The 23,629-nt window shown below is 53.3% G+C and overlaps 10 protein-coding genes across 10 annotated transcripts in view; 2 read left to right on the forward strand and 8 right to left on the reverse strand.

The window, feature by feature from the left end:
• Positions 1 to 6: 6 nt before the first annotated feature.
• On the reverse strand, positions 7 to 3,439 carry PHACADRAFT_206458 (uncharacterized protein; the record flags this gene model as incomplete). The annotated part of the gene is made up of 10 exons (XM_007392848.1): positions 3,068 to 3,439; positions 2,904 to 3,018; positions 2,687 to 2,829; positions 2,104 to 2,624; positions 2,019 to 2,045; positions 1,632 to 1,966; positions 1,548 to 1,579; positions 1,131 to 1,474; positions 791 to 910; positions 7 to 738 (listed from the first exon to the last, which is right to left on the reverse strand). Coding segments are annotated over exons 1-10 (2,712 nt in total), but the record flags the coding sequence as incomplete, so codon positions are not given.
• Positions 3,440 to 3,659: 220 nt separating this feature from the next.
• Positions 3,660 to 5,543, reverse strand: PHACADRAFT_115792 (uncharacterized protein). Its single transcript, XM_007392849.1, has 10 exons — positions 5,322 to 5,543; positions 5,189 to 5,264; positions 4,935 to 5,131; positions 4,749 to 4,876; positions 4,559 to 4,697; positions 4,455 to 4,512; positions 4,301 to 4,401; positions 4,230 to 4,241; positions 4,104 to 4,178; positions 3,660 to 4,047 (listed from the first exon to the last, which is right to left on the reverse strand). Exons 1-10 carry the CDS (start codon positions 5,502 to 5,504, stop codon positions 4,006 to 4,008), a joined length of 1,011 nt encoding a protein of 336 aa, XP_007392911.1. The 5' UTR covers positions 5,505 to 5,543; the 3' UTR covers positions 3,660 to 4,005.
• A 193-nt stretch (positions 5,544 to 5,736) lies between these two features.
• Positions 5,737 to 7,007, reverse strand: PHACADRAFT_251252 (uncharacterized protein). The gene is made up of 7 exons (XM_007392850.1): positions 6,739 to 7,007; positions 6,611 to 6,678; positions 6,519 to 6,558; positions 6,209 to 6,467; positions 5,967 to 6,160; positions 5,889 to 5,918; positions 5,737 to 5,828 (listed from the first exon to the last, which is right to left on the reverse strand). The coding sequence occupies exons 1-7, from the start codon at positions 6,826 to 6,828 to the stop codon at positions 5,817 to 5,819; spliced, it is 693 nt and encodes a 230-aa protein (XP_007392912.1). The 5' UTR covers positions 6,829 to 7,007; the 3' UTR covers positions 5,737 to 5,816.
• Positions 7,008 to 8,375: 1,368 nt separating this feature from the next.
• PHACADRAFT_88964 (uncharacterized protein) lies at positions 8,376 to 8,963 on the reverse strand (the record flags this gene model as incomplete). The annotated part of the gene is made up of 2 exons (XM_007392851.1): positions 8,376 to 8,503; positions 8,540 to 8,963. The coding sequence occupies 2 exons, from the start codon at positions 8,961 to 8,963 to the stop codon at positions 8,376 to 8,378; spliced, it is 552 nt and encodes a 183-aa protein (XP_007392913.1).
• A 2,579-nt stretch (positions 8,964 to 11,542) lies between these two features.
• Positions 11,543 to 13,426, reverse strand: PHACADRAFT_88834 (uncharacterized protein; the record flags this gene model as incomplete). The annotated part of the gene is made up of 4 exons (XM_007392852.1): positions 11,543 to 12,146; positions 12,200 to 12,550; positions 12,616 to 13,193; positions 13,247 to 13,426. 4 exons carry the CDS (start codon positions 13,424 to 13,426, stop codon positions 11,543 to 11,545), a joined length of 1,713 nt encoding a protein of 570 aa, XP_007392914.1.
• Positions 13,427 to 14,175: 749 nt separating this feature from the next.
• PHACADRAFT_251256 (glycoside hydrolase family 61 protein) lies at positions 14,176 to 16,086 on the reverse strand. Its single transcript, XM_007392853.1, has 9 exons — positions 15,872 to 16,086; positions 15,637 to 15,810; positions 15,523 to 15,581; positions 15,412 to 15,466; positions 15,287 to 15,357; positions 15,012 to 15,237; positions 14,783 to 14,956; positions 14,395 to 14,733; positions 14,176 to 14,338 (listed from the first exon to the last, which is right to left on the reverse strand). The coding sequence occupies exons 2-9, from the start codon at positions 15,728 to 15,730 to the stop codon at positions 14,316 to 14,318; spliced, it is 1,041 nt and encodes a 346-aa protein (XP_007392915.1). The 5' UTR covers positions 15,731 to 15,810; positions 15,872 to 16,086; the 3' UTR covers positions 14,176 to 14,315.
• Positions 16,087 to 16,791: 705 nt separating this feature from the next.
• On the reverse strand, positions 16,792 to 18,360 carry PHACADRAFT_26227 (uncharacterized protein; the record flags this gene model as incomplete). The annotated part of the gene is made up of 5 exons (XM_007392646.1): positions 16,792 to 17,568; positions 17,627 to 17,971; positions 18,024 to 18,146; positions 18,196 to 18,296; positions 18,348 to 18,360. 5 exons carry the CDS (start codon positions 18,358 to 18,360, stop codon positions 16,792 to 16,794), a joined length of 1,359 nt encoding a protein of 452 aa, XP_007392708.1.
• A 714-nt stretch (positions 18,361 to 19,074) lies between these two features.
• On the forward strand, positions 19,075 to 20,405 carry PHACADRAFT_251260 (uncharacterized protein). The gene is made up of 4 exons (XM_007392854.1): positions 19,075 to 19,135; positions 19,187 to 19,842; positions 19,897 to 19,986; positions 20,049 to 20,405. The coding sequence occupies exons 1-4, from the start codon at positions 19,111 to 19,113 to the stop codon at positions 20,220 to 20,222; spliced, it is 945 nt and encodes a 314-aa protein (XP_007392916.1). The 5' UTR covers positions 19,075 to 19,110; the 3' UTR covers positions 20,223 to 20,405.
• A 106-nt stretch (positions 20,406 to 20,511) lies between these two features.
• PHACADRAFT_192717 (uncharacterized protein) lies at positions 20,512 to 21,497 on the reverse strand (the record flags this gene model as incomplete). The annotated part of the gene is made up of 2 exons (XM_007392855.1): positions 20,512 to 20,796; positions 20,853 to 21,497. The coding sequence occupies 2 exons, from the start codon at positions 21,495 to 21,497 to the stop codon at positions 20,512 to 20,514; spliced, it is 930 nt and encodes a 309-aa protein (XP_007392917.1).
• Positions 21,498 to 21,933: 436 nt separating this feature from the next.
• Positions 21,934 to 23,629, forward strand: part of PHACADRAFT_182091 (uncharacterized protein) — a gene marked incomplete at its 3' end in the record, with an annotated part of 2,195 nt that continues 499 nt past the window's right edge. Inside the window, exons 1-3 of the mRNA XM_007392856.1 lie at positions 21,934 to 22,264; positions 22,318 to 22,950; positions 23,006 to 23,581. Coding sequence (XP_007392918.1) covers positions 22,022 to 22,264; positions 22,318 to 22,950; positions 23,006 to 23,581 — 1,452 coding nt within the window. The 5' untranslated portion in view covers positions 21,934 to 22,021. The remainder of the gene's footprint in view (positions 22,265 to 22,317; positions 22,951 to 23,005; positions 23,582 to 23,629) is intronic.

Raw genomic sequence — 23,629 nt, forward strand, 5'->3', positions numbered from 1 at the left:
CAAAACGCTGTCGATCGCGAACCTCCATAGTGCGCGTGCTTTGTTCTTCGCAAGCTCCTCTTGGCTAGGTTGTAGGTAGGAAAATCGCACCCACGGCGCAACGCAAAGTTTGAAACGGCCTAGAACCGCGGAGTCCTCTAGTGCAGCATCGAGATTCCTGACATCGTCGAGGGCACCGAAGGCACCTGCGATCTCGTTGCGTGCTGCGTTCAGCGTACCCGTGAACCGCTGCGTTTTCGATGCACGTTCCTTGTTGTATCTGATCGCGGACCCCTGCAGCTGGCCAGTGATGGTGAAGTCGCCTGCCTCATCTACCCCTGATCCCATGATCGCTCCGTCGTCTCCGTCGGGGGGTAGGGTGAGGAATAGAACACCAGCCGATGACTTGCCAGCATAACTGCCGTCATATTGTTTCACCGAAACGTGACCGCTCCAAACGACCCAGTGATCAACCGAGATGGAAGATGATTGCACTTCGTCTTCATTGTAAATTTCAACGTGGGGGTAGAGGTCCTGCTCAGGGTAGAAAAGTGCCTCTGGGGGCTCATTCTCTTGGACAATGTCGATTTCGGCATAAAAAACGTCACAGAGCGAAAGGTGTCTGGATGAAAACAGAAGATTGCGGACGGTAACGAGCCCGTTCGAGTCCCATTTAGACCTGGACCGAAGGTAAATGGCGGAAAAATACTCATTCTTGTTTAATATATCCAATTCTTCGGCATACTTGCAGTAATAGTACTGATTGAGTTGATGTCAGTTCGTTCACGACACATTGCAAAAATATACTCACCATTCCGTAAGACAATTTCTGAAGCTGCTCCTTTGGATCGAGGTTTTGAAGCTTACACATCGCTGATGATTTAACGTCCATGGGCAACGATGTAAAAATCAAGAGAAATTCAGCGCAAACCTGCTAGGTGTTCAGCGCGATCCCATGCTGCCTTGCAAATAGTGCCTAGAGAGCTGATAATACCGGCGATTTCTCCAGGATGTAAAATGAGCTTGCACGCATGGCGAAGGACATGCCATAGGCGGCGTAGTAGCAAATAAATCAGGGGTAGCAAATTCTGAACGCATGCCCAGCACAGGATGAGCTACTTGTGATTGATCTGTGATAAACTCATGCTTACCTTTTCGAGACTGGTGGAACCAAGAACGAATTGAAGTGTGTTTTGCACGTCGATGCAGTATCTCACAGATTTCAATTTACTCTTCATCTTGGCCTCCTCGCCGTTGACGTAATCTCCAAAGCGGTCGAAGAGATCTTGGTCCCATTCTGACAAGTCCAGACCAATGTCGTAGACGCCAGCGAGTATGTGGTCGAGAAAGTAGGTAGGCCAAACATGGTTCTGAAAATAATCGACAATTATATTATTTCCCGGCGATGATTTCCTCGCCTCTTCCGCCATTATGGTTATTCGCGCGAGCAGAACCTGAATACGCCGGAAGTAGTAGCGAAGGGTGTGCGGAAAACCTGCGATAAGTGGATGTCTTTAGATGTAGCATTGCGATAATGATTAGATAAATATCTAAAATGTAATCCGCACCTGCTGCCCAATATGCCATCCATTTGACCAGACTGATGAAATATGTCAATAATTTCGATTACATCCAATGCAAAAACTACAAACCTCCAGTCACTTGGCCGAGCACTGCTGAAGGCATTCACTTCGGATACTGAGACAAATGAGGATGCATCGTTGTCAAACGCCTCGAGCAAGGGCTGAATCCGAGAAATGGTGATATACTCCAAAGCCCACTCGTCTTCCGGAAGTGTGCCACGTCTGGTAACGTGTGCAATCTCTTGCACTTTCGTTGAGTCACTAGACTCTTCACTGGTCAAGACAATTCCGTGGCTCTCTTCGAGAGCCTGGCGTTCGCTCAGGGCGCTTTCCTTTTGGTGCTCGACATAATATTCGCGTAAGCCTAATACCAGGCTCCGAGCTTTCGCCATGCCTTTCCACCCCTAATAATGTTAACGTAAATATGCAACAATAAAACCCGAGAGTGCCGCGTACCGACTCCTTCCAGACCTCATATAAGTCCTGTGATTGAGTGTTAGACTGAATGTTTCATGGTTTGAAAGATGCATGCCTTGTCGACTATTCGGTCATGTGGTCCGGACGTGATTGCACCAATGACACGATCCCCTTCGCGCCTCGCGATGAAGAACATACCCTCTGCTAGGGCATCCTGTTGAGCCCTGAACTTGCAACTGAAGAGCTCCTCGTTCTCCTGCACCATGTCTGCAAAAGACTTGTTGACGTCGCGAACAATGTCTTTGAGGTGCATTGCCTGGGCATCCTTGTCCGCGCTTCTCTCAATCAGTTCTCTCATCAGGCTCTCGTCCGTGAGCACCTTATCCGCACCGCCATGGAGCTCAATCATCTGGATCAGCTCGCGATCGAGAGGAGACCGTAGTGATTGCAAGAGAAGCAGCGTGCTTGTTTTGTCATTGGTGCTTGCGACATGCGAGGAGACAGTAGCCAGGGTCTCGTTCGCTTGGTGGATGCCGACGCTAGAGTAGACTGCGAGATCTTCTTGCAAGGCCTGCTTGTGATCGTCAAAGAGCTTGATAAAGCCCTCTAGTTTGCTTTCCCACTCCAAACTCCGGAAGAGTTTGACTGGAAGGAGTACTATGAGCCTAAGCACTCGACAGGACGATGTGCCAGTGCAAGGTGCATACCGACTGTCTGCTTCTTGGAGAACGTATCGCATATTGCAGAATACCTCTCGATGTCATCGGCTATCTTCGTAATGCGCTCACGGAGGCGCTCCTCGACGGTCTTCCCATCATCCACGCGCTCGTTCCCAGGGATGCTGCGGATGCTGGCATGTCGACGCATGATTACAAGTCACGATCTCAATCCTTGATAAGAAACAAAGAGAAGCATACAACGCACATGAGCAGCACCGAAAGCACATCGTACATCTTCACTCGTATGAGCATGACCCGTTTGTCGTTCTGTCGGCGACTCATCTCAAACTGAAGCGCGGTCTTGAACGCTAATACGACGACTGCGTACGGGTCGTTATAGTAGCTGTTGCACGGCTGATAATCACATACCGGAGACGAAAGGATGGATCTTTGCAAGATCATCAAGAGCATTGCTAAGAATTTTGCAAGTCGATAATAGGTTGTCGATCTGTGGCTGAACGAGTTGAATCGTCTGAGTAGCGACTGGCGTGATTGCCTGTGCAGTCGGGCCAGACGCTTCTGCCTGTACGGCGTCGACCGCGGCTGCGGAGAACGCTGGGACGAGCACCGTTGCGTAGCGGAAGAATAGCTTACTTATGAAGTTCGACCATTGGGACGGCCTTGCACTTGCAGTGTCAGTAGCGGCTGAAAGCCTAAGAGAAACTGATGCCTTGGCAAGGCTATCATCCATGTCGGTTTCTTTTGACATCATAGTAGTACTAGTTCTTCGCCAGGTTCTGCAGTCCACGTAGAATGATGGTCTCAGCTGGACCAAAGATTCTAAACCGATAACTTACGACCAAACTGTTCGCGGTTCGTGACCGTGACACCTGGATTTGGACGTCTAGCTTATGGTTCAATGTTCACGTTCACGTTCAGCGCTCAGCGCCGGGCGCCGGAAGGCTCCCGGAGCGACGGCGCCTTTTATTTTTTGCTCTCTTCCAGGGTGTAGCACGGCATGTGAACTGTAACGTAAGAATTTGTTGAAAGTAGTCCACAAAAGCTGTAGCAATCGAATCAAAGGGGTTAAGAAAGTGCGAATCATTAACCTATATTGCGAGCGAGGTTTCAAACCTACGCGCAGTCTATGAAGTACAAACACGACTAATCAAAATGAAACGCGATTAGCAAGATTTACCGAAATGTCGCGTCCAGTTCAATCTGAAACCCATCTACAACGCTTTGCAGACGGCTGCGGAAAGACCACCACTCGGTTTATTTTTTATTGCCTGATCCATCTTGCTGAGTGTTTGCTGTTACTCTCGAAACCGGGGTACTAGTATTGAGCACATTACACCATTGGCCTGTCAGTAGTTCGCGGCCAGGCGCTCCATGATATATTGTGCGGCCTTCGAACCAGTCAGTATCGACAAGTTCCTGGGGGAGGACAACGAGTGTGGCTTACCGAGATTGGTTCATATTTCTTCGGTCGCCCCGCGGAGTACGTCGTTGGTACACAGTCTACGACGGTATTGAAGTCCTGGCCGAATATCAGTTTGTCATGTGTTATGCGAGACGAACAAGCACACACCGCTGCGCAGAACTGCAGATGAATGCATCCAGTCAGCTACAACAACGTGAAGTACGACAGCGTGTACTGACGTATGGGATGGAGTAGCGCTCAGGCGTCATGCCGACCGAGCTAGCAAAATTGGGCGGAGCGCGAACGCGATGAACGGTGCTCCGTAAGGTGTCATTCGACCCTGTAAAAGGAATGGGATTCTCCGCAATGTCTTTATCGGAGATAGACGCTTACACCGCTGTAAGAAGTCGCCGGCATTGACGATTACAGCACCATCCACCGGCGTGGCGCACTGTACACACTCAGCATCCTGACTAGCTGCCAATGAAGACACATACCTTGAACTGCCCAGGCTCGTTCGGGTCTTCCACCTCCAACCCGCCGACGGAGTCCTGGAAGAGGAACGTTATGCTGCAGAAATCGGTGTGTGCCCCGATGCGGGTCACTTCTTCGTTCTTGAGCTGTTCGACGGGCACACTGCGTCGTGTGAGGATCAGCAGGGTCTGTTTGGTAGTGGAAATGACGCACCCGGGGTAGTGCAGTAACCGCAGTTGGTTATCCGCTTTGGTGTGATACTGAAGAAAATAGGTTTCATGAGCTCTGAGCCCCAAGGCAAGGGCGCGGAGGAAGTTCATTTCGAGCACTTCACGGCACGCCTACAGCGTCCAGGCATTATTAGCGTTTGTTCTGGACGCTCACGCAGGAGTAGCAAACCCAGTAGAAATCTGTGCATGTCTCCTTGAAGCCGGACAGCACACCATCGGGCAGCCAGATGTTGGGCATGTAGGGGTCATCTTCGCGCCCGCACTCGAAGCTCTCTTTCACATCCGGAGCCTTGGCCCGACGCTCCTTGAGCTCGTCGGCGTCGAAGACATCTTTCACGACTTTCTCGACGCCGGGCGAGGAGTAGCCTGTGCATGTTGATGAACAGTGAGACATTGCGAACGAACGGTCAAAGTGCGACGTACCTCGATGGTGCGCTCCGTCTGCGGGATGCGGGGCAAGCATCTTCACGTCCATCGGCTGGGAGAAGAAACGCTTCGACTAGGGGTGTCTGTCAGCCACAACAGCTCTCGAGAGCGACATGCGCGAGCAACGAACCCAGTCAAACATGCCGTCCACCTTATCCTGGGCCAGGCCATGGTTGACCAGGTACACAAACCCGATGTCCTTGAATGATTGCACGATCGCGTCCGCGACCTCCTGCTTCCGCGAGCCGTCCAGGAACGGTGCAAAGTCGACAACGCTGATCCCGCCGGCCTCTCCTACCTTTACGTTAGACATGTTGATAAACGCTAGAGAGAGGGGTCAAAGCCGTAAACGTGTGCTCTTATAAGGATCCATGTTATCATGTGCCACCGTGAGACGGGATTGCCCCACACGCGCGCCGGACGCTGACACCAGCTTCCGGCCCAGGAGTAAACGCGTAGCGCGGCTCAATTCAGAACGGGCCGCCGCGGAAGTCAAAGATCTCCCCGCCAGAAAAGTTTCTCTGAAGCCAGCGTTCCGACTTGGGCCTTTCAACTGGCACAAGGCAGTGTGCTATTGGCGCAGAAGATACTCCACTACTGTACAGCGCAGAACAGGCCGAGCCTCTCAAAATATTGGCTACGGTGAAGTTAGTCCAGTCGTCACGAATAATAGAGCGGGCTGCGTTTGCGCACGTACCTTCGGCTTCCTATCCGTAAGTGGAACGTACTGCAGGACATTAAGGGTGTGCAACGGTGTCTGGGGGAGAAGACCTACCATAACGTCAAAGAGCGGCGTCTTCGTGACGTCGCCATTCTCGTCCTTGTCGACTTGCCAGATAGCTTGTGAGCCGGTACCGACGGGAATAAACATTCGTCCAGGGCTCGCAAGTTGGTTCACAAGAGCATCCGGTAGGACAGGCGCAGCTGCACCAACATGAATTACGTCGTACAGAGCAGCCGGCGCGTATCCTATGAAGATTTAATGCTTAGCATAGTACAGAATCTCGTGGAGCGTACCTTTTCTGCCGTCACCCTCGACTATCTCGACACGACCATCGTCTAAAGCGCCTCCCAAGCCGTCTTTCTTCAAGTTGTCCACCGAGAATTTCACTAGCTCTGGGATGTGTTCGATACCGACCACCTTCCCCGAAGTGCCGGACGAGCTGGAAACCAGATGATAGAGAACTGCTACAAGGTATCCGGAGCCAGACCCTACGTCGAGCACGCGGCTCCCTGGCTTGATATAGGGAAGCAGATATTGAAGGGCATGGGCATGCTGTGTGGAGCTTTAGGTCAGCATAGACATGAGCATGAGGAAACCGCGCACCATATGAGGAGCTGAGATGGTGGCATCATATCCTATGTATCTTCACGAACGCTCAGAGAGGATCTCATCACTGAACAAGACTACATGCGCACTGAGGAGAGTCTTCGTATGCATTCGCTTTGTCCAAAACGTAATGAGCGCGATCGACTTTAGCCATGGCCTGACCATGTCGGTGGGTGGCTGCGAGAAGGAGGAGGATGGGTCCACGTCAAATACTCACATTAGTCACGACCTCGGACTTGATGATACCATGCTTCGCCAGGTTAGCGATAAGTTCTGCGCTTGTGTTTCCTGTGCATCTCCAAGCCATCTTGCGCGGCGCAATTACAGAGAGAGAGGTCAGTAAAGGTTAGGTACACACTGCAAGCAGTGTCCGAGATATAGCAGAGAGCAGCGAGGTGGCAGGAGCAGGTGATCAACCTCTGACGTCAGGCGTCCACAGAGAAAACTCGTTGTTTATTCAATGGGAGAGGAGACGCTAGACTGAAGTTTGTTCTGATATATCGAGTCAGCCGGACACAGCTAATAGAAAACGACAACAAAGTCTCGAAAAAATGAGGAAGAGGAACCTGAGGCTAATTAGCGGGATATGACTGGTCGCCTCTCGCGTAAGTCACGTGATGCAGTTCGGTTCCGGTATGAAATTTATGGGCGTACCGCCAGACTCGATCTCAGTCCCCTGCTCGTCGACGCCGTCGCCGCCATGGCTGATAAAATCACCCGTATCGCTATCGTCGACGCTAACAGATGTAAGCCCAAGCGTTGCGCGCAAGAATGCAAAAAGGTGCACGCCCAAATTAACTGCGTCATCGTCGAGATCATCTCGCTAACCTGAGCTCTCGCCAGTCATGTCCCGTCGTAAAGATGGGTACGTTCTACAATTTGGTCAGCGAGGGGGGAAATTTAGATTGAACTCTCGATAACTAGGCAAACTCTGTATTGAAGTCAAACCCTCAGACAAGATCGCATTCATCTCAGAGTTCCTGTGTATCGGCTGTGGTATCTGTGTAAAGAAGTACGTGTTCTCATACCTCCTTCTTACGCAGGCGTTACAAAATAGATGCAAAGCGAACTTATATCTCATCTAGATGTCCCTTTGAAGCCATCGCTATCATCAACCTACCCACGAACCTGGATTCTCAAGTCACTCATCGTTACACTGCGAACTCTTTCAAGCTTCACCGTCTCCCCACTCCCCGCCCGGGCCAGGTGCTTGGACTTGTAGGCACCAACGGTATTGGCAAGAGTACCGCATTGAAGGTTTTGGCCGGCAAGCTGAAGCCTAACCTCGGCCGCTACGATGTATGTCATACTCCCCGTTTTAGAAATCTCGGTTCACCTTTTGCTCTAGGATCCTCCAGACTGGCAGGAAATCCTCAAGTACTTCCGTGGCTCCGAGCTTCAAAACTACTTCACAAAGGTCCTTGAAGACAACCTTAAAGCTCTCATTAAGCCGCAATACGTCGACCATATTCCCCGTGCCATCAAGGGCGTAATGACAGTCGACACGATGCTTGACACTAAGCTAGAGCTCGATAACAAGCAGAAGCTCTGCGACGTTCTGGAGCTGAACGAGGTCTTGACCCGCGAGATCAATCAGCTCTCTGGTGGCGAGCTCCAGCGTTTTGCCATCGCCATGACTTGCATCCAGAGGGCAGATGTGTACATGTTCGACGAGCCCTCTTCGTACCTCGATATCAGGCAACGTCTGATCGCCGCCGAGGTCATCCGCAGCCTTCTCACTCACGAAAACTATGTCATTGCCGTTGAGCACGATCTGTCCGTCCTCGATTATCTCTCCGATTTCATCTGCTGTCTGTATGGCAAGCCGTCGATGTACGGTGTCGTCACCATGCCTTACTCTGTCCGCGAAGGTATCAACATCTTCTTGGATGGTTTCATCCCTACCGAGAACTTGCGATTCCGTGAAGAATCCCTTTCGTTCAAGATGGTCGAGACCGCGGAGGAGATCATTATCGACAAGACTCGTCACTACCAGTACCCGGCCATGACCAAGACACTTGGTGGCTTCAAGCTGACTGTCGAGCCCGGTAGCTTCACCGACTCGGAGATCATCGTCATGCTCGGCGAGAACGGCATGGGAAAGACGACGTTCGTGCGTCTCCTCGCAGGTGACACGCCCGACGTCGAGACGGATCGCCAGGAGCTCTCGGTCTCGCTCAAGCCGCAGGCCATCTCGCCCAAGTTCCCGGGCACGGTCCGGATGCTGCTCCTGAAGCAGATCAAGGCAGCGTTCATGCATCCGCAGTTCCAGACCGACGTCGTCAAGCCAATGAGTCTCGAGAACATCATCGACCAGGAGGTCAAGACGCTCTCCGGAGGTGAGCTCCAGCGCGTCGCCATCGTGCTCGCGCTCGGCAAGAGCGCCAGTGTGTACCTGCTCGACGAGCCCTCGTCGTTCCTGGACTCGGAGCAGCGTATCATCGCGAGCAAGGTCATCAAGCGCTTCATCCTTCACGCGAAGAAAACGGCGTTCGTCATCGAGCACGATTTCATTATGGCCACCTACCTCGCGGACCGTGTCATCGTCTTCGAAGGCAAGCCCGCTATCGCAGCCACCGCCACGCCGTGCGTGTTCATCACTGTCTAGTGTCCTGCTACTTAGCGCTAACCTCCGTTTACCAGACCGCAAGCGCTGCTGACCGGTATGAACAAGTTCTTGGCCTCGCTCGAGATTACGTTCCGCCGTGACCCGACGAACTTCCGTCCCCGTGTCAACAAGCTCCACTCGATCAAGGACCGCGAGCAGAAGGGTACGTCTCTCCGGACCCTTCCTACACACCTCTGCTCACGTTACTTTGCAGCCTCGGGCAACTACTTCTTCCTCGAGGAAACGTCCTGAAAGTCCCCGCGATAGCATGGGGCATGCGCCATACGCTTCTGGGCGCGGACCTGGGTCCCGCCGGTGTAGGATAGAAAGGGGTCAGCCGAGCATGTGGGTAGGTGTGTTACCTCGTGCTGCTCACTGTAGCTCTAGACGGAATCATTCGAGGTCAACCTTTTTTCGTATTTGTATCCATCTAGCTGTATGTTAACTCGCAGCTCCGCTGTGGTGCGGTAGGCGGAATCGGGTACGGAGTGGTGAGTAGTAACAGTTCTGTGGTGGCCATTTGGATGTGCGAATAGAGTAGTTGGAAGAATGAAAGGAGTGTTTTGGGAGGTGTATACTTCTTGCGTCTGTATGCTCAGGCCAAGATTTCACCAGAGGCTACGCAACGTTACCTATACGTCCGATTTTTGCTGGCTTACTCTAGATCTCCGCCTGGAAATATGGGCTCGGGACGGCGGTACGGGGCAGTAAGCCAACTAAAGCCAAAGCTGGTCAGGTCCTGAACCTGAACGTAGCTTTATCTGGCTTTAATGAGTTACTTTGGGCATCTTTCAGCTGCTTTGTTACGTCTTAAGCCATGATAAGCCAAAGCGTTAACCATCCCGCGCGCTCGTTCTCCTTCTCTCGTTTGCCCTTGTCCACCGCGTCTTCACTACACGAAAATCGCGCATACTGTACGAGTTTGAATGGGAGCAACGTCACGCGTCACAAGCCTCTCCAGGGTTGTAATTTTTGGGTCTTGTCACGGAACTTTGCACCAAATTTGGGCCAAAATCGAGATAAATCCAACGAAAAATCCCCCAAAAATCCCCCAAAATTACTGTTTTTGGCAATTCGGCGCCCGCTGTTGCTGATGCTGGCTTGGATGTCACACCCCCGGGGTTGGTTGCTCCCATTCAAACTCGTACAGTATACGCGCGTAGCGATGCAAATGCTAACAGCAAGCAATGCAGTTAGACATCCCTGCACGTTCACACCTCCACTGGTGGCCGCCGCGTCGTCATTTCCAAGAGAGCACAAGAGCATCCCGCAAGCCTAAGTACTATAATGTCTGCCCCCAATGTCGCCATTAGTGTATTGTCATCTACTCTATGTATGCACATGTAGGCAGACGTGCGTCTCCTGTTCGGTATCCTGTGTAACTACATGCCCACTATGCACTTTATAGGGCTTAAGCTGTGAAAGCTGGTGTCGAGTCCGCTGGTGGCACCACTTCTATCTATCAGCAAATTCTCCACACGCAAGATCATGGGCGTACTCCGCTTATCATCATTTAAGAGAGCGTACCGGACACACCAGGTAGGCGGGCACAGGCGTTCTGGGACCAGGCCGACGATCATTGGGCCAAATGTACGCCGGTGTTTTTGTCTTAATCTCTAGCTGGCAGGGCGGAGGTCAAGGCGTGTAAGGCATACTGTACTTTCACGACCGTAGCGGATGTCACACTCACGCCGGTTTTTGGCTGACATCGCCAATAATATTTTCTCAATCTATGGCGATCTTGGCGACTTGTCGGGAAAACTCATTTTGGGCACTTTCATTCGCTACGGTCGTAAAAGTACAGTACCTGTAGGGAGGCGGTGGCTTAATATCGGCGATAAAGCCGAAGGTGACTGTCATCTGTGCACTTCCTACCCTCACTGATCACGGCATCAATCTTGTCGACGTTCCGCTTGAATGCTCTACGATATTCTCGATACTGTCCAACCCTACCGAGGTTCGCGGTGGCTCTCCTTGAGGCGCCGGCACTTTCGCTGCAGTGAATTGCTCCCGATTATTACAGCCCTTGAGTTGGGGCTCGCGGCAGCGCAAGGCAAGCAGTTTTGGAACACCATCAGTAACTTCAGTTTCAATGCTTAGATCCTTGCCGTCCGCTCCATATAGCTCTGCTATGCTCTTGTGTTGTGACTTCTGTGGATCATGCACCTTACAAACGGAAACATCGTCTATCTTGCATTCTACATCATGTTACGATTCTAGTCGTGTCAAATATATGTGCGAGGTAGAATATCACTCGCTTGGTCAGCTCTGCACTTAGGCTTGGAGCCGCTGTGGTAATAGCAAACCCGACGGCGGGCTGTCTACAGTCAGGTGAACCCTGTGCAACAGCTGTCAGCGGTTATAAAGAAGGCGGAGTACTGCAACTGGTGCAATCATAGGCTCGCTGTCATGGCTAGGAACAAGAAGAAGCATGCCTTCCAAATTCTGCGGATGAAGTGTGGTTGTTAGAGCTGTCATTCAGCTCTGCCGCACGCACGGCGACAGCAAATACGTCTAACAGCTTCATCGTATCCTCGATCCCCACGCTGACGCGCACGAGGTCTTCGGGGACGCCATGCTTCGCTGCCCACTCCAGCTCGGTGAAGTGGCCATACAGCGTGTACGGGCAGGAGAGTGTGAAGTTCGTGCCAAGGCTCGGGCCTTTTGCGCACTCGAGGGCGTCGAAGAAGGCATGCGCGGCGCGCGGCGAGACGAACACGAGCGAGAAGAGGCCACCAAAGCCGCCCTCGCCGGACGTAAATTTGCTGCGGTAGGCGTCGTAGAGCTCGTGTGTCTGCCACTTGGGGTAGTGCACCTGGGCGATAATGTCCGTGCGGCTGCGGAGGAAGTCACAGATGGCCCCGGCGTTCTTGTCGATCTGCACGATGCGTTCACAGAAGGTCCGCGAGTTGAGCTCCATGACCACGGCGTCTTCTTCAAAGTAGATGTCTTCCCAGTTGCGTTCCAGTGCATTCTTCAGGATGGCATGGTACTTGCTCAATGGGTTAAGGACGAGACTGCAGGCAGTCAATCATCCGAAAAATACGGGAGTGAAGATAGAGAAACGTACCTTCCACCCATTACATTGGCGCATCCGCTGAATATCTTCGTCAAGCTGCTTACCACGATATCGGCGTAGGGGAGGACGTCAACATTGACGAAGTTGCCGATCGTATCGTCGATAACAATTGGGAATTCGTATTGATCCGCGAGTGCGCGCAGGCGGTGAAGATCCACGGACCGCAACAGAGGATTTGACGGAAACTCGGTGAAAAGCGCGAGGATGGGTGGCTGTGACGGAGACCTCTGGGACATCAATATGGCCTCCAGCCTGTTGAGATCTGCCTGGTCTCCATCCGGATAAAAGTGGCATCCCGGACCCCATTTCTCTAGAATCTTGAGAGTGTCGGTGTAGGGAAATCTAAGACCAAAAGAGCGGCTCTGATGAGCAATTAATCACCAAAGACCCGGGAGCTAGAAACACACCCGAAGCAGACACTCTTGCGAGTACCAAGGACGCTCAAGAGAAGTTGATGGGCAGACCACATCGCAGTCACACCCGTAGGATACAGGAAGACATCACTTGAGGCAACAGGAAGCAGCGACGACTTGGGGCCTCGATGAACTGCGCAGTCGATGCTGTGGGTAATGAGCTTGACTATGCGGTCTCGGAGGATGGACTTTGGACTATTTGCGTCTTGAGTAATTCGCTGGCGTTTATTCCGTACTTGAAGAGGCTGTATCTCGTCTGAGGCTGGAACTAGTGGTTTACGGAGACCACTAAAAAATAGAAACGAGATGTACTGCTCAGCGAAGCGACCGGAGATGCCAAAGCCTGTATGCTGCCAAAAGGCGAGAGCCGTAGGCATCGCAGTGGAAGGGAATATCACCATAAAGATATCCGATCCTTGGCGAGCATCGAGGGGTTGGAGGGCCTTGACGTGAACTACTGCACCTGCCTTCGCGGTAATAAAGGCACGGCATGCTTCAGCGGCTAGAGCGGAGCGGACGAGCAATGATCGCTCTGAAGGAAGAGCGAACAATTTCTCCAACTGCTCGGCAAGCTGTGCGGGTCGGTCAGCTCTCGAGTAACGACAAAAACAGCCCAAGCACTTACTTTGCGGTTAAAGGGGGGCATGAAGAGACGTGGGTAACCCGTTTGCATGCGGTCGACCGTATGCGACTCCCCTCGCCTGTAGCCGAGGGTATCCCTCCATGTCGGTAGACATACGACTACGGAGTGGTTCCCGGGAGGAATAGGGTGACCGACGGCCTTATAGAGATCAGTCGTATCCATAGGAAAGTGCTATGGGATGAGCATCACGCTGAAGAAAACGGGAGGCTTATATATGTACGTACGAGACGACTTTAAGGATGGGCAATCAGAGACATCCTATGCCTCGAGCTCGTTACCAATGTGCGAAGGAGAGACATTAGTTGACATAAAGTTTGCCGCTAGTTTGCACAAGCGAGGAATAACTTCTGGCGGCACCAGGAAAATTTCTGAACTTAGCTTGAAGGAGAAATGGTATTACCGACTGTCCAGAAATAAAAGCGCGGGATCTCGTAAGTCAAACAATATTAATGCGAAGATGAAACACATCCGCCTGCGGGGACGAAGAATTGATAGGAAATCCGACGTCATGTTGTGGCCGATTATTAATTTTTACTGTGCAGGCTTTCCAAGACTCAAGTTGAAACTTCAAAATACCTGAATGGCGTTAACCGAGCACAGGAGAGCCGCGGGCTGCTGTCACTAAGCGAGTCAAACAAGCGCTCTGCAGCAGCTGAACTGTGATTACGTCCTGCTAGCCACTTGCGAAAATGGCCGCCTCGTTGCCCGGTCTGTTTTCTCCTGCTTGCGTCAACCCCGGCACGTGCTACTATGCAGATGGGGCAGGTTACTTTTGTGCTATATTGCCGATATAGCATCGGAGCATGCATCATCTGGAGCACCATAAACTATACCGACTTGCACCTATGTTGTTTCGCGTGTCTAGCTGCTGCTCTTCCAAGTATGTCATTATCCAGCCTTCCAGAGGACGTCGCGGTGAGAGAAACAAGTCCGTTATCATTTTGGTGATGATTGTACAGATCAGAGGCGCTGATAAGATAAAGCATACTCCTCGGAACAGCCTGCATAGAGCATCCGTCCAGGGTGAGTCGAGGCGAAAGGCTGCCGCTCCTTACGTGCACTGGGAGTAGTAGGCTGAAAAAGAGAATATGAGTTTCGGGATAATCCACAATAGAAGGGTCGTTGCTTACGGTTGAGCACCGTGCAGGTGAAGGGCGAAGCACACACCGTCGGGCCCGCCCAGCCCTGGCCACCACACTGGGCATACTGCTGCGCTACAGAGGTCGGCGCGGCAGGCGCACTTGACGGGCCGGTGCTGACGTGCGAGACGGTCGTCGGTGCGGAAATCGGTACGGAAGCCGGTGCGGAAGTCGGGCTCGAACCGCCGACGGAGGTGGGTGCAGCGCCGCCGCCAGGCACCGCAGTGGGGACGGTCGAGGGTTGGAGCGCGGTGTTCCAGGTTGCCGTCGTCGGCCAGGCCGTCGCCGCAACGGCAGGCGATGGCAGATTGTATGGGCTCGGGCCAGGGACTGTAATACTGTCAGAACGGCACAGTCCTCGACGGGTCGTTTGACTTACTGGCGTAACTGTTGAGCTGCTGGTAAATGTTGATGAGAATACCTGGGTCAGTAGCGACGTAGGCACCAGGGAAGTTGACGGTGGGTGGCTCAGCGCTGCCCGAGCCGCCAATGTTAACCTGGAAGCAGGACATGTAGAACTGAGCGCCGCCAACGCTGCTAGCGACGTGAAGAGCTGTTGTACAGTATTGTAAGCGAAATAAGCTGAGAAGACAGGCGAGATGACATACCGATCACTTCAGCACGGATGAGATAGTTGCCCGGAGCGATGCCCTCGGGAACGGTGAAGGTGAAGTGGCCGCAATTATCGTTTAGGACCTCAGTCGCCCAGTAGTCAGGGTTGCTCGACGGAAGGCCCATCTCGTCAACTTTGAACCAGTCGGCCGCAGAGCCAACCGCCGTGGTTGCATCGTCGACCTTGGCCATGTAGATGTTAATTGGGCCGTAGTGGTCTCCCTGAGATGCATTTTAAGTTTTGTCTTAGGTCGGGGACACTTGTACTCACACCGATGGCCTGGGTCGCGCAGGAACGGTCAGCTGGCTGCTGGTGCATTTCTACCGAGAGCTGATCGCCCGCTGTTGCATGTCACGTTTTAGTGAGTGTATGTCGATACGGCGCTCAGTACTTACGGTTGACAGAGCAAATGCCGTTGCTAGGTGTCGGAGTAACGTTACAAGCAAGGTCCTGAGTGTCGCGTTAAGTCAGTGGACCAAGTTTCAAGTGGAAGAAGTAGGACTCGCATCGCTCGTGACGTCGGTGACAGGCGAGTTAGACAGGGGAAGACGGACGCAAGAGCTACCTGGGATAATAGTCAGCTACATAATATTCAGGCCCATTGGCTCGATATAACGCACCCTGGTCGACGCCATTGATCCAGAGCTCCTGCCAGGTGGCATGGGCAGCGGCGCCGGCGATGAGCGAGGCAGCGAAAGCGATAGAGAGACGCATTTTGTCTGAATGATAGCGCGATCCGGTGCTTGAGAGGCGTCTGAGCTGAAAAACTAGGAATGGTCGCCTTGGCCTCTCTGCTTATATGCCCAACAGCTTCATCAGAAAACGTAGATGTCTCCGAGATTCCAGTCGACATACCGGCAGACAAGGAGCAGCAGCTCGCGACACACGGCTATTCATCCGCCCTTCTTCCATCCTATGGGCAGCGCGACGCTCCGCGACCGCTGTACAGGTCGGGTTAAATCCTGGATAAACTGCATGCTCCGAAGGGTTCATGAGACTCTGTCGGCACGCATGAAGGCGAGCGCGGTAAGGTCATGCTTTCGCAAGCGTTCCACAGAAGCCAGAGGTAGTGAATGCTCGGCAGAAAATCAACAGCTCCTGTACCGCATATTTGCCGAATTCGTACCGCCGCCCTGCGCCCATCCGCGGTAATCACGCTTCTGTCGTCGTCCCCGCGCTATTCAACTGTGGGGGCAATTGAACAGTGCGAAGAGGATCTGAAGTGATCGCATGTCGACGGGGCCTACAAGACTCGTCATTGCTCGACGATCTCGACTGGGTCAGAGCTGCCTCTTTTTGAGACAAGGCACCATCAGCCAACATCCGACAGAACAGTACCGACCGATACCTAAGATCTTGCGAGGTTGCAGCTGGACATACTGATGGATCTCAAAATGCTGAAGCTGAAGTTCAATCAATGTCTTCGTTGTGGAGCGGCGCGGCTGGTAACCATACAGACTGAAACCGATATTCTTGCGTAAAATCAGACTGAGGGGTAATGAATGCCGAGTCTATACTGACACCTGTTCCGGTTCAATAAGGTTTATTAGATCGTCTGCGAGTGTAAATTTGGATACAGAAAGGCTCAATGGCATATGAAGAAGGCGCAGAGCGGGATCAAAAGGAAGTAGAATGCCAGAGCTTTAGCTAAGCAGGGAGAATTGTGCACAAAATTTGCTGCGAAAGAAAATTTGGAAGGGAGAACTCGCCGCTGCCAGGATCATTTCGAGTCCCCGGGCATAGCCGAAGAGCTGGCTTTCCTGGTCCTCACGACCTTATTGCGCAGCGCCCTCTCTTTCAGCTCGCTTTCTCGTTTCTTCAGCTCCTCTGGGTCTTCCGTGGGCTTTGGTGACGGCATTAAATAAAGTTTTAACCTGAACGAGCATGATGTAACGTACTTCATCCTTATCCTGTTCGTCCCATTTGCCCTTCCGCTTCTCAGCTTCTGCTTGACCCCGAATCTTCAGTTCAGGGCTGTTGCGTTCCACGTCCATCTTTTGGTTGTCTGCGCGTCGGGGCCCGTCACTCATGGTCCTACTACGCTCGCTACTCCTGCTACGGCTGGGACCGCCTCGCCTCCTCTCTGGTCCCCCTGTTCGTCGAGGAGGGCTGCGACTGAAACTCGGACTCATCCTACGTCTCCGTCTTGGTGGCGAGCGGCTACGGTTGAAGCTTCTGCGTCGACCGTATCCGCGGTAGGGTGGAGACCGCGAACGAGAAGATCGAGAATGACTGGGCGATGGGCGTCTACGACGCGGGGGTGGGCTGCGCGGACGTCTGTCACGGGGAGAATACGAGGGTGAGCGGCGCCTACGATGAACAGGAGAGCGGGAATGCATAGGAGAGAGCCTGCGCCGAGGTGGAGGCGAACGAGATTCACGGGGGCGGTCTCGGCGTGGAGGAGTGCGCGACAATGAACGGTGTGGCGGGGGCGAACGTGAGCGATATCGGCGGGCGGGACCAGGGGATCGTGAGCTAGATGCGCTATGAGTAGAGCTTCTCGATCTTCTCCGTGGCGAGCGAGATGGAGAATGTCGACGAGGGGGTGGGCGCTGAGTGTATGCGTCAGTACAGTAATACTAGCATGTATGCAGCGATGTGATGACGTACTGTACCACCGCGGGCACCCCAGCCACCGTCTCTGCCTCGCGGTGCTCTGTCATCAAAGCCACCTCTACCGCGACCTCTGCCTCTGCCACGTCCGCGGCCCCGCCCAGAGTCATTGGCACGTATCTCGTCAAGGCGCGACCGTCGGTCCCTTTCCTCGAGCGCGCGAGTGTCAGTTTCCCTCACTCGGCGCATTTCCTCCTTCTTTGCTTCAACCATAGACCTTGGCACACCAGCCTCGGATTCTTGTGCTTCAAGCAGGAGCTTCCACAGGTCTGTCATGAATGTCGCCGCATCTTTGGCCAAAAAGCCGGTAAGGTTTATTTGCATTTTTCTGGGGTCAGGGTTCTGCAAAATGTATGAGATCGGTGGCTCAAAGAAGAGAAAGAAACAGGCATACAGAATCCTCGAGCAACCCGAAGGCGTATTCGACCAACAGCTCATCCTCAAAGCCCAGCAGCTCGACGATCTTGCTGACAAGCCATGGTCGAAGCACTGTCATGTTAACTTTGCGCATGTCAACCTGGTATATATAAGACTTATGAGTTGGATCTCTGGTCATGGTCACGTACTTTTTTGTCAAATTCGGGAGGAAACTTCCCAGTCTTGAGAAGTTTGAGCTCCTTGTCAGAGAACCGGCGATCCTGATCAGCAGACGTGCCCTTGAAAAACCCTAGAAGAGGATTCAGGATGACGCCGCAATATAAGAGAGTATGCTATTCACCAGCGTCGGCCATTGTTGTGAACGTCGAACCCAGTGTCGTGGGCGTTGTATAAAAGTGTGCGGCGACTTCAACTCTCTCGTGCTTCGCCTGAAATGAGCGTGAGAATGATGTGACCGTAAATGGCAAGTCTCAAGAGATACGGCAACAGCAACCCGACGCTTAAATTCTACGCTGTTTCTTCAACGAGGCCGTCGTGTTCCCCACTCTACCTGGCGAGGTGCTTGCTTTACTTCCCCCTTCTCGAGTTTTCGCGATTTTCGAGGAAATATGCTCCGTCTTCACGATATCAGATCGCCATGCGTTCCTGCGGACGACACCACATGTTCGACACTGGCTCTAGATTCTGCTATATCCCGAGACTTCTCTCGCCGCTCATTCTTGAGCCCTGCACTGACCTAACCAACTCGGACCCTTATAACTTTCGCTGTCACTGACGTCTGTGCACGGCCTCGCCATAGCTTAGCGCGCCGCTCGCAAATCTCCGCCCGGGGGAGCACCAGGAGCGTCGAAACCCGCCATTCTTCATTCCTCGATCTCACGCCTTTCAATCTCTGAAGGTTCCGTGCCTTGGGATGTCTTATCCCGAGCTGCGGAGAGTTCCAGCACTTTACAAAGATGTAACATCCGTTAACGTCAGCACGTGTGATAATAGCCCCTCAACGATCTTGTCCTTCTTGGCTTCCATCCATGGCTGCCACCTCCAAGCACTTTCTCTCCGGCAATGCCTCGTTTCTCTCTCTTACTACCACTAGCTCATCTTCGATGACTCCCTCAACGACGCCCACTGGTGCGTTGAACAGCACTATCATGTCCATGCCGCATGTAGTGAAGTTCGCAGCGAGCATAGAAGAACAGGAGGAGACCTTCTTTGTCCAGGATGTCCCTGGCAATGGCAAAGGGGTTGTCGCTGCACGGTCTATCAGGAAGGGAGAGTTTCTCTTCTCCGAGCCGCCCCTGTTCACACTCAACCCCTCCCCGACAAACTCGATGCTCCTAGGCGCGCTCTCCAAGTGCACCAGAGACGAGCAGCGTCAGTACTTCACCCTTGCAAACTCGTATCGCAAACGTCTCCTGCCTGCTTTGGCCATCTGGGAAACGAACTTCCTTCTACTCGGGAACGGCACACATCTCAAAGCGGCCCCACAGCCCCTCGGCGAGCTCGCTGGCATCTTTCTCCTCGCCTCTCGCATCAACTCGTCATGCACACCGAACGTGAGCAAGTCCTGGGACGAGATCCGAAATGTTATGGTCTTTCGAACGCTACGCGATGTACAAGACGGCGAAGAGCTATGCTTCAACTACTGCGATGTGCTCTCAGCACAGGATGAGCGCAAACGGACCCTGATGGAGGAGTTCGGGTTCGACTGCACATGCGATGCATGCAGACTCGGAGGAGAAGAGGCGGTGGAAAGCGACAGGAGGCGGACATCGATCTTGCGGTTGTTCGATGAGGTGGGGCGGTGCGCGAAGGAACCAACCCTAGGCATTCGCAAGGTGTGTATCGTAAACCTTAATTCCTCCCGCCTCCGCTAAAATGCTAGGCTCCAGATTAAGCTAGCATTGCAGATGCTGAAAGAAGAGTCGTTGATACACTATGAAGCGTCGTTCTGCTATGACGCCTTTCAATTCTGCGTGCTTGTACGTCCCCTGACCTGGTCAGTAGCTTGTGATGACAGAGCGTTGATCCCATCCTACGTTAGGTTTCGGACTTTGCAAATGCGAAGGCATGGATACGACGAGCATGGGAAGTGTCCTGCATCACGTCCGGGCCAGATAGCAATGCGGCGCGCATGTTCAAGGTCTACTGGGCGAATCCTCGCTCGCACACACTAGCTGCTGCGCTACCGAAGGCGACGTTGTCAGGGCCCGATTGATGTGCGATACCAGTATGTTCGACCAGCTACTTGCCTATAGACGCTGCGTAGGGTGGGATGTTCCAGTCCGCATTGGAAGTTTATCTAGAGTTTGAGTTTCATGTAACGTGTGTTCATGCTATTCATCCCGACTATGCTGGTATGTTCTATCTTAAGTAAATATAACTATTATCATCGCCTTACCTTGCCAGTGAGATTTAAGATATCTGCCTGCAGCACATAATTCCCACACCCACAGATACTGCACGTTCGACGAGAAGGCACGAACGGCACAGGAGATATTAAGCAGCTAGAACCCCAATACGTTCCATAGAGACGAATCAGGCCCTGCTAAAGTCCGTTTGCCTAGGCTGCTCGCATCCGAATAGGAGCTTGGGTTCGCGACGAAGTCTTTCCAGTAGCAAGCGTGATCGTCACCGAAGGCCGCCCGGGAAGCTTCGAAAGCTCTGTGCGCCCATGACATCGCACTGGTGAAGTCGGATACGGCGGCACAGCAGTGGAAGCCGCTGTAGCAGAACGACGATTCGTACACCGGGAGTCTCTCCTCGCGCAAGAAGCGCAGGGCCAGAACGGCCTGGAGGTTGGCATCGGTGAGTATCCTGCGTACGTCACCGTCGACAGTTGACGTACCTCTCCCACGCCCTCGAAAGGGTCGCCGTACGAACCCCGTAGATGGGCACTGTACATCATCGCAAGGCATTCCCTCCGTGCATCGCTTGCTACGAGGGCCTTCCCTTCCAGGCTACAAGCCTCGCACGCGCAGTCGAACCCAAACTTCGCACTCAGTTCCGCCCGCCGCTCGCCCCGTTTCGCGAGGAGCCTGCCGTAGCCAAGACAGAGCTCCTCGCCCGCCTCGATGTCGCGCAGTGCACGAAAGACGAGCTGTCCACGCGCAGCGTCCCAGTGGTTGTTCACGTTCGGGACGCACGAGTGGTTGAAGCGCGCGCCGGCGAGGAAGATCCCGCCCTGCTGAGCGACGTGCCCGTGTGCGTCATTGCTGCCACACGGTAGGACGTTCGTCTCGAAGATGCCTAGCGCCTGCGCGTACCTATCGCCGTGACAGCTGTGCAGGCGGAAGAACTCTTGCTGCTGTTCGGGCGTACACTGGGCGAGCGCGCCGAGGACCGAAGCATTCCCCCGTACAATGCTTTGCGTGAAGAGCGGCACTTCGGCGAGGACGGTTTCGCCTCGCTGGAAGTATCGTAATGCTATGATCCCTTTCCCTTTCCCCGGTACATCTGTGATGTAGAGGTCGTCTGTCGAAGGGAAGGTCATGAACGTGTCAATGTGTCCTGGCACCTATCCGATAGGACTAACCGAGATACATGTTTCCCAGAGGTTTGTCGTGAGATATTTTACCGTACATTGCGGTTCAAGTGTCAAACTATACGGCGAATGGAAGAGCGTAGAGCTTATATCCCAAGCTACATTGGTGTCCATGAGGTCAGTGCATGTTTTTCATGCTACGGCTGCAATCGATAAACGTTGTGTCGCGCACATTTCAGAACATGCGAAAATGGCGAGGCAGCACTATACCATGCTCTGATGTGTAATTTGAGACAACTGTGCTGAACAACGAGCGGCCATGTTTTGTCGTGCTTTCGCGGAGAACAGGCTCGAGAACACGAAGTGTGTGTGAAAATTGCGGCCACTTTGGGATAGAGCGGCTTGAGGTTACTTGGGCCTTGAGAAGGTTCGACTAGACTTGACCGCGAATGACAACTTTGACTTGTCTCTCTCACATGCGACGCTGACTGGGTCATTCATTTTCTTTACAACGCGTCTTGGAGGCCCTGTTCATGCCAGCTCCGACCCATATATCTGTCATCGGCGGCGGTCTTTCTGGCTTGTCTTCCGCATACCACCTCTCGCGGCGTTTCCCAACAGCCAAGGTTACTCTTCTGGAACAATCGCCTCGCCTGGGCGGATGGGTACATAGCGAGCGTGTACACGTGCAAGACGATAAGGGAAATGAAGCGGGAATACTACTTGAGAGGGGCCCAAGGACGCTCAGGCCCAACAGCAAGGCTGTCCTCGAGTTGGTATGCTACACGCCCCAATTTGAATGAGGTCATATTGACCGATAGAAGCCCAGATAAACCTCTTAGAGCTTCAGCGGTCTCTCCTTGTCGTGCCAAAAACTGCGGCTGCAGCACGAACACGTTTTCTCCATATCCCGGGGACGCGTGGTCTGACCGCGCTTCCGTCGTCTGTTACCAGCCTGCTTGCCACGCCTCTTGGACGTGCTATCGCTCTGGCAGGTGCACGCGAACCACTACGAAGCTATCCGAGCGCTATTCGATTGGCAGCTGAGGATGGGGACGAGTCGCTCCATGAATTTCTGTCGACGAGACTGGGTCCTGAGCTCGCTCGAGTTTTGGGTAGCGCCCTCGTGCACGGCATATATGCTGCAGATTCAAAGCTACTCAGCGTTCGGGCCGCTTTCCCGTCGTTGTGGGGGCTAGCCGAAGATGGCCGTGGAAGCATATTGCGCGGCGTGCTCTCCCGAATACTGAAGTCGCGCTCCCCCGAGCCATCGGCGAATGATTACGATTTGGGCGAAGTGCCTAGGATCATGCAGACTGCCAGCATTTTCTCATTCGAAGAAGGGATGACTGCGTTTGCGGCTGCTCTGGAAAAAGCTGTGATTGAGCATCCAAATACTGAGATTTTGAAGAACGATAAAGTTGATGTCGTTCAGAAGGATACTGCTGATGGCGATGTAACCGTGAGTCCTCCAGGGAGATCAAGACTAGACTATCTGTACTTACCACCTTGACAAGATACGAACACAATCTGGCAGGATCGTGTCTGCGTCACACCTCGTCTCTGCGATGCCACTGCCCGCCCTTCACACACTGCTAGAGCGGTCTTCCCTGCCCTCCCTCCCTCATCTAACCGCTAATCCAACCTCCTCTGTCATCGTTGTAAACGTCGTCTTCCCGCCTACACCGCCTGGACAGCCCATTCACCCTACCGGCTTCGGTTACCTCATCCCACGCGACCAGGACTGGAACGCCAGCGTGCTCGGCACCGTCTTCGATGCGTGCGCACTCGGCGGGCAGGATACCTACCCATCTGTAGATGCGCCGAAGTTCACGAAGATGACAATGATGATACGTGCAGAGCCGTCGGCGCCGCCTGTCACCCAAGACGCCGTGCTAGCATACCTCACAGAGCACCTCGCGCCTGCGCACCCTCTGCCCCGGCCGGTCTACTTTTCCGCGAACATTATGCACGAATGCATCCCCACGCCCATAGTTGGGCATGTCCAGCGCATGAAAGAGTTGCGCAATGCAGTCTGGAGGGAGTGGGGCGAGCGCCTGGATGTTATCGGTGCCGGTGTTGGTGGAGTTAGCGTCAGCGACTGTATTCGAGCAGGGCCGGCAGGTCGGACGAGCCATGGG

Source organism: Phanerochaete carnosa (assembly GCF_000300595.1).
Source record: "Phanerochaete carnosa HHB-10118-sp unplaced genomic scaffold PHACAscaffold_3, whole genome shotgun sequence".
NCBI lineage: Eukaryota > Fungi > Basidiomycota > Agaricomycetes > Polyporales > Phanerochaetaceae > Phanerochaete > Phanerochaete carnosa.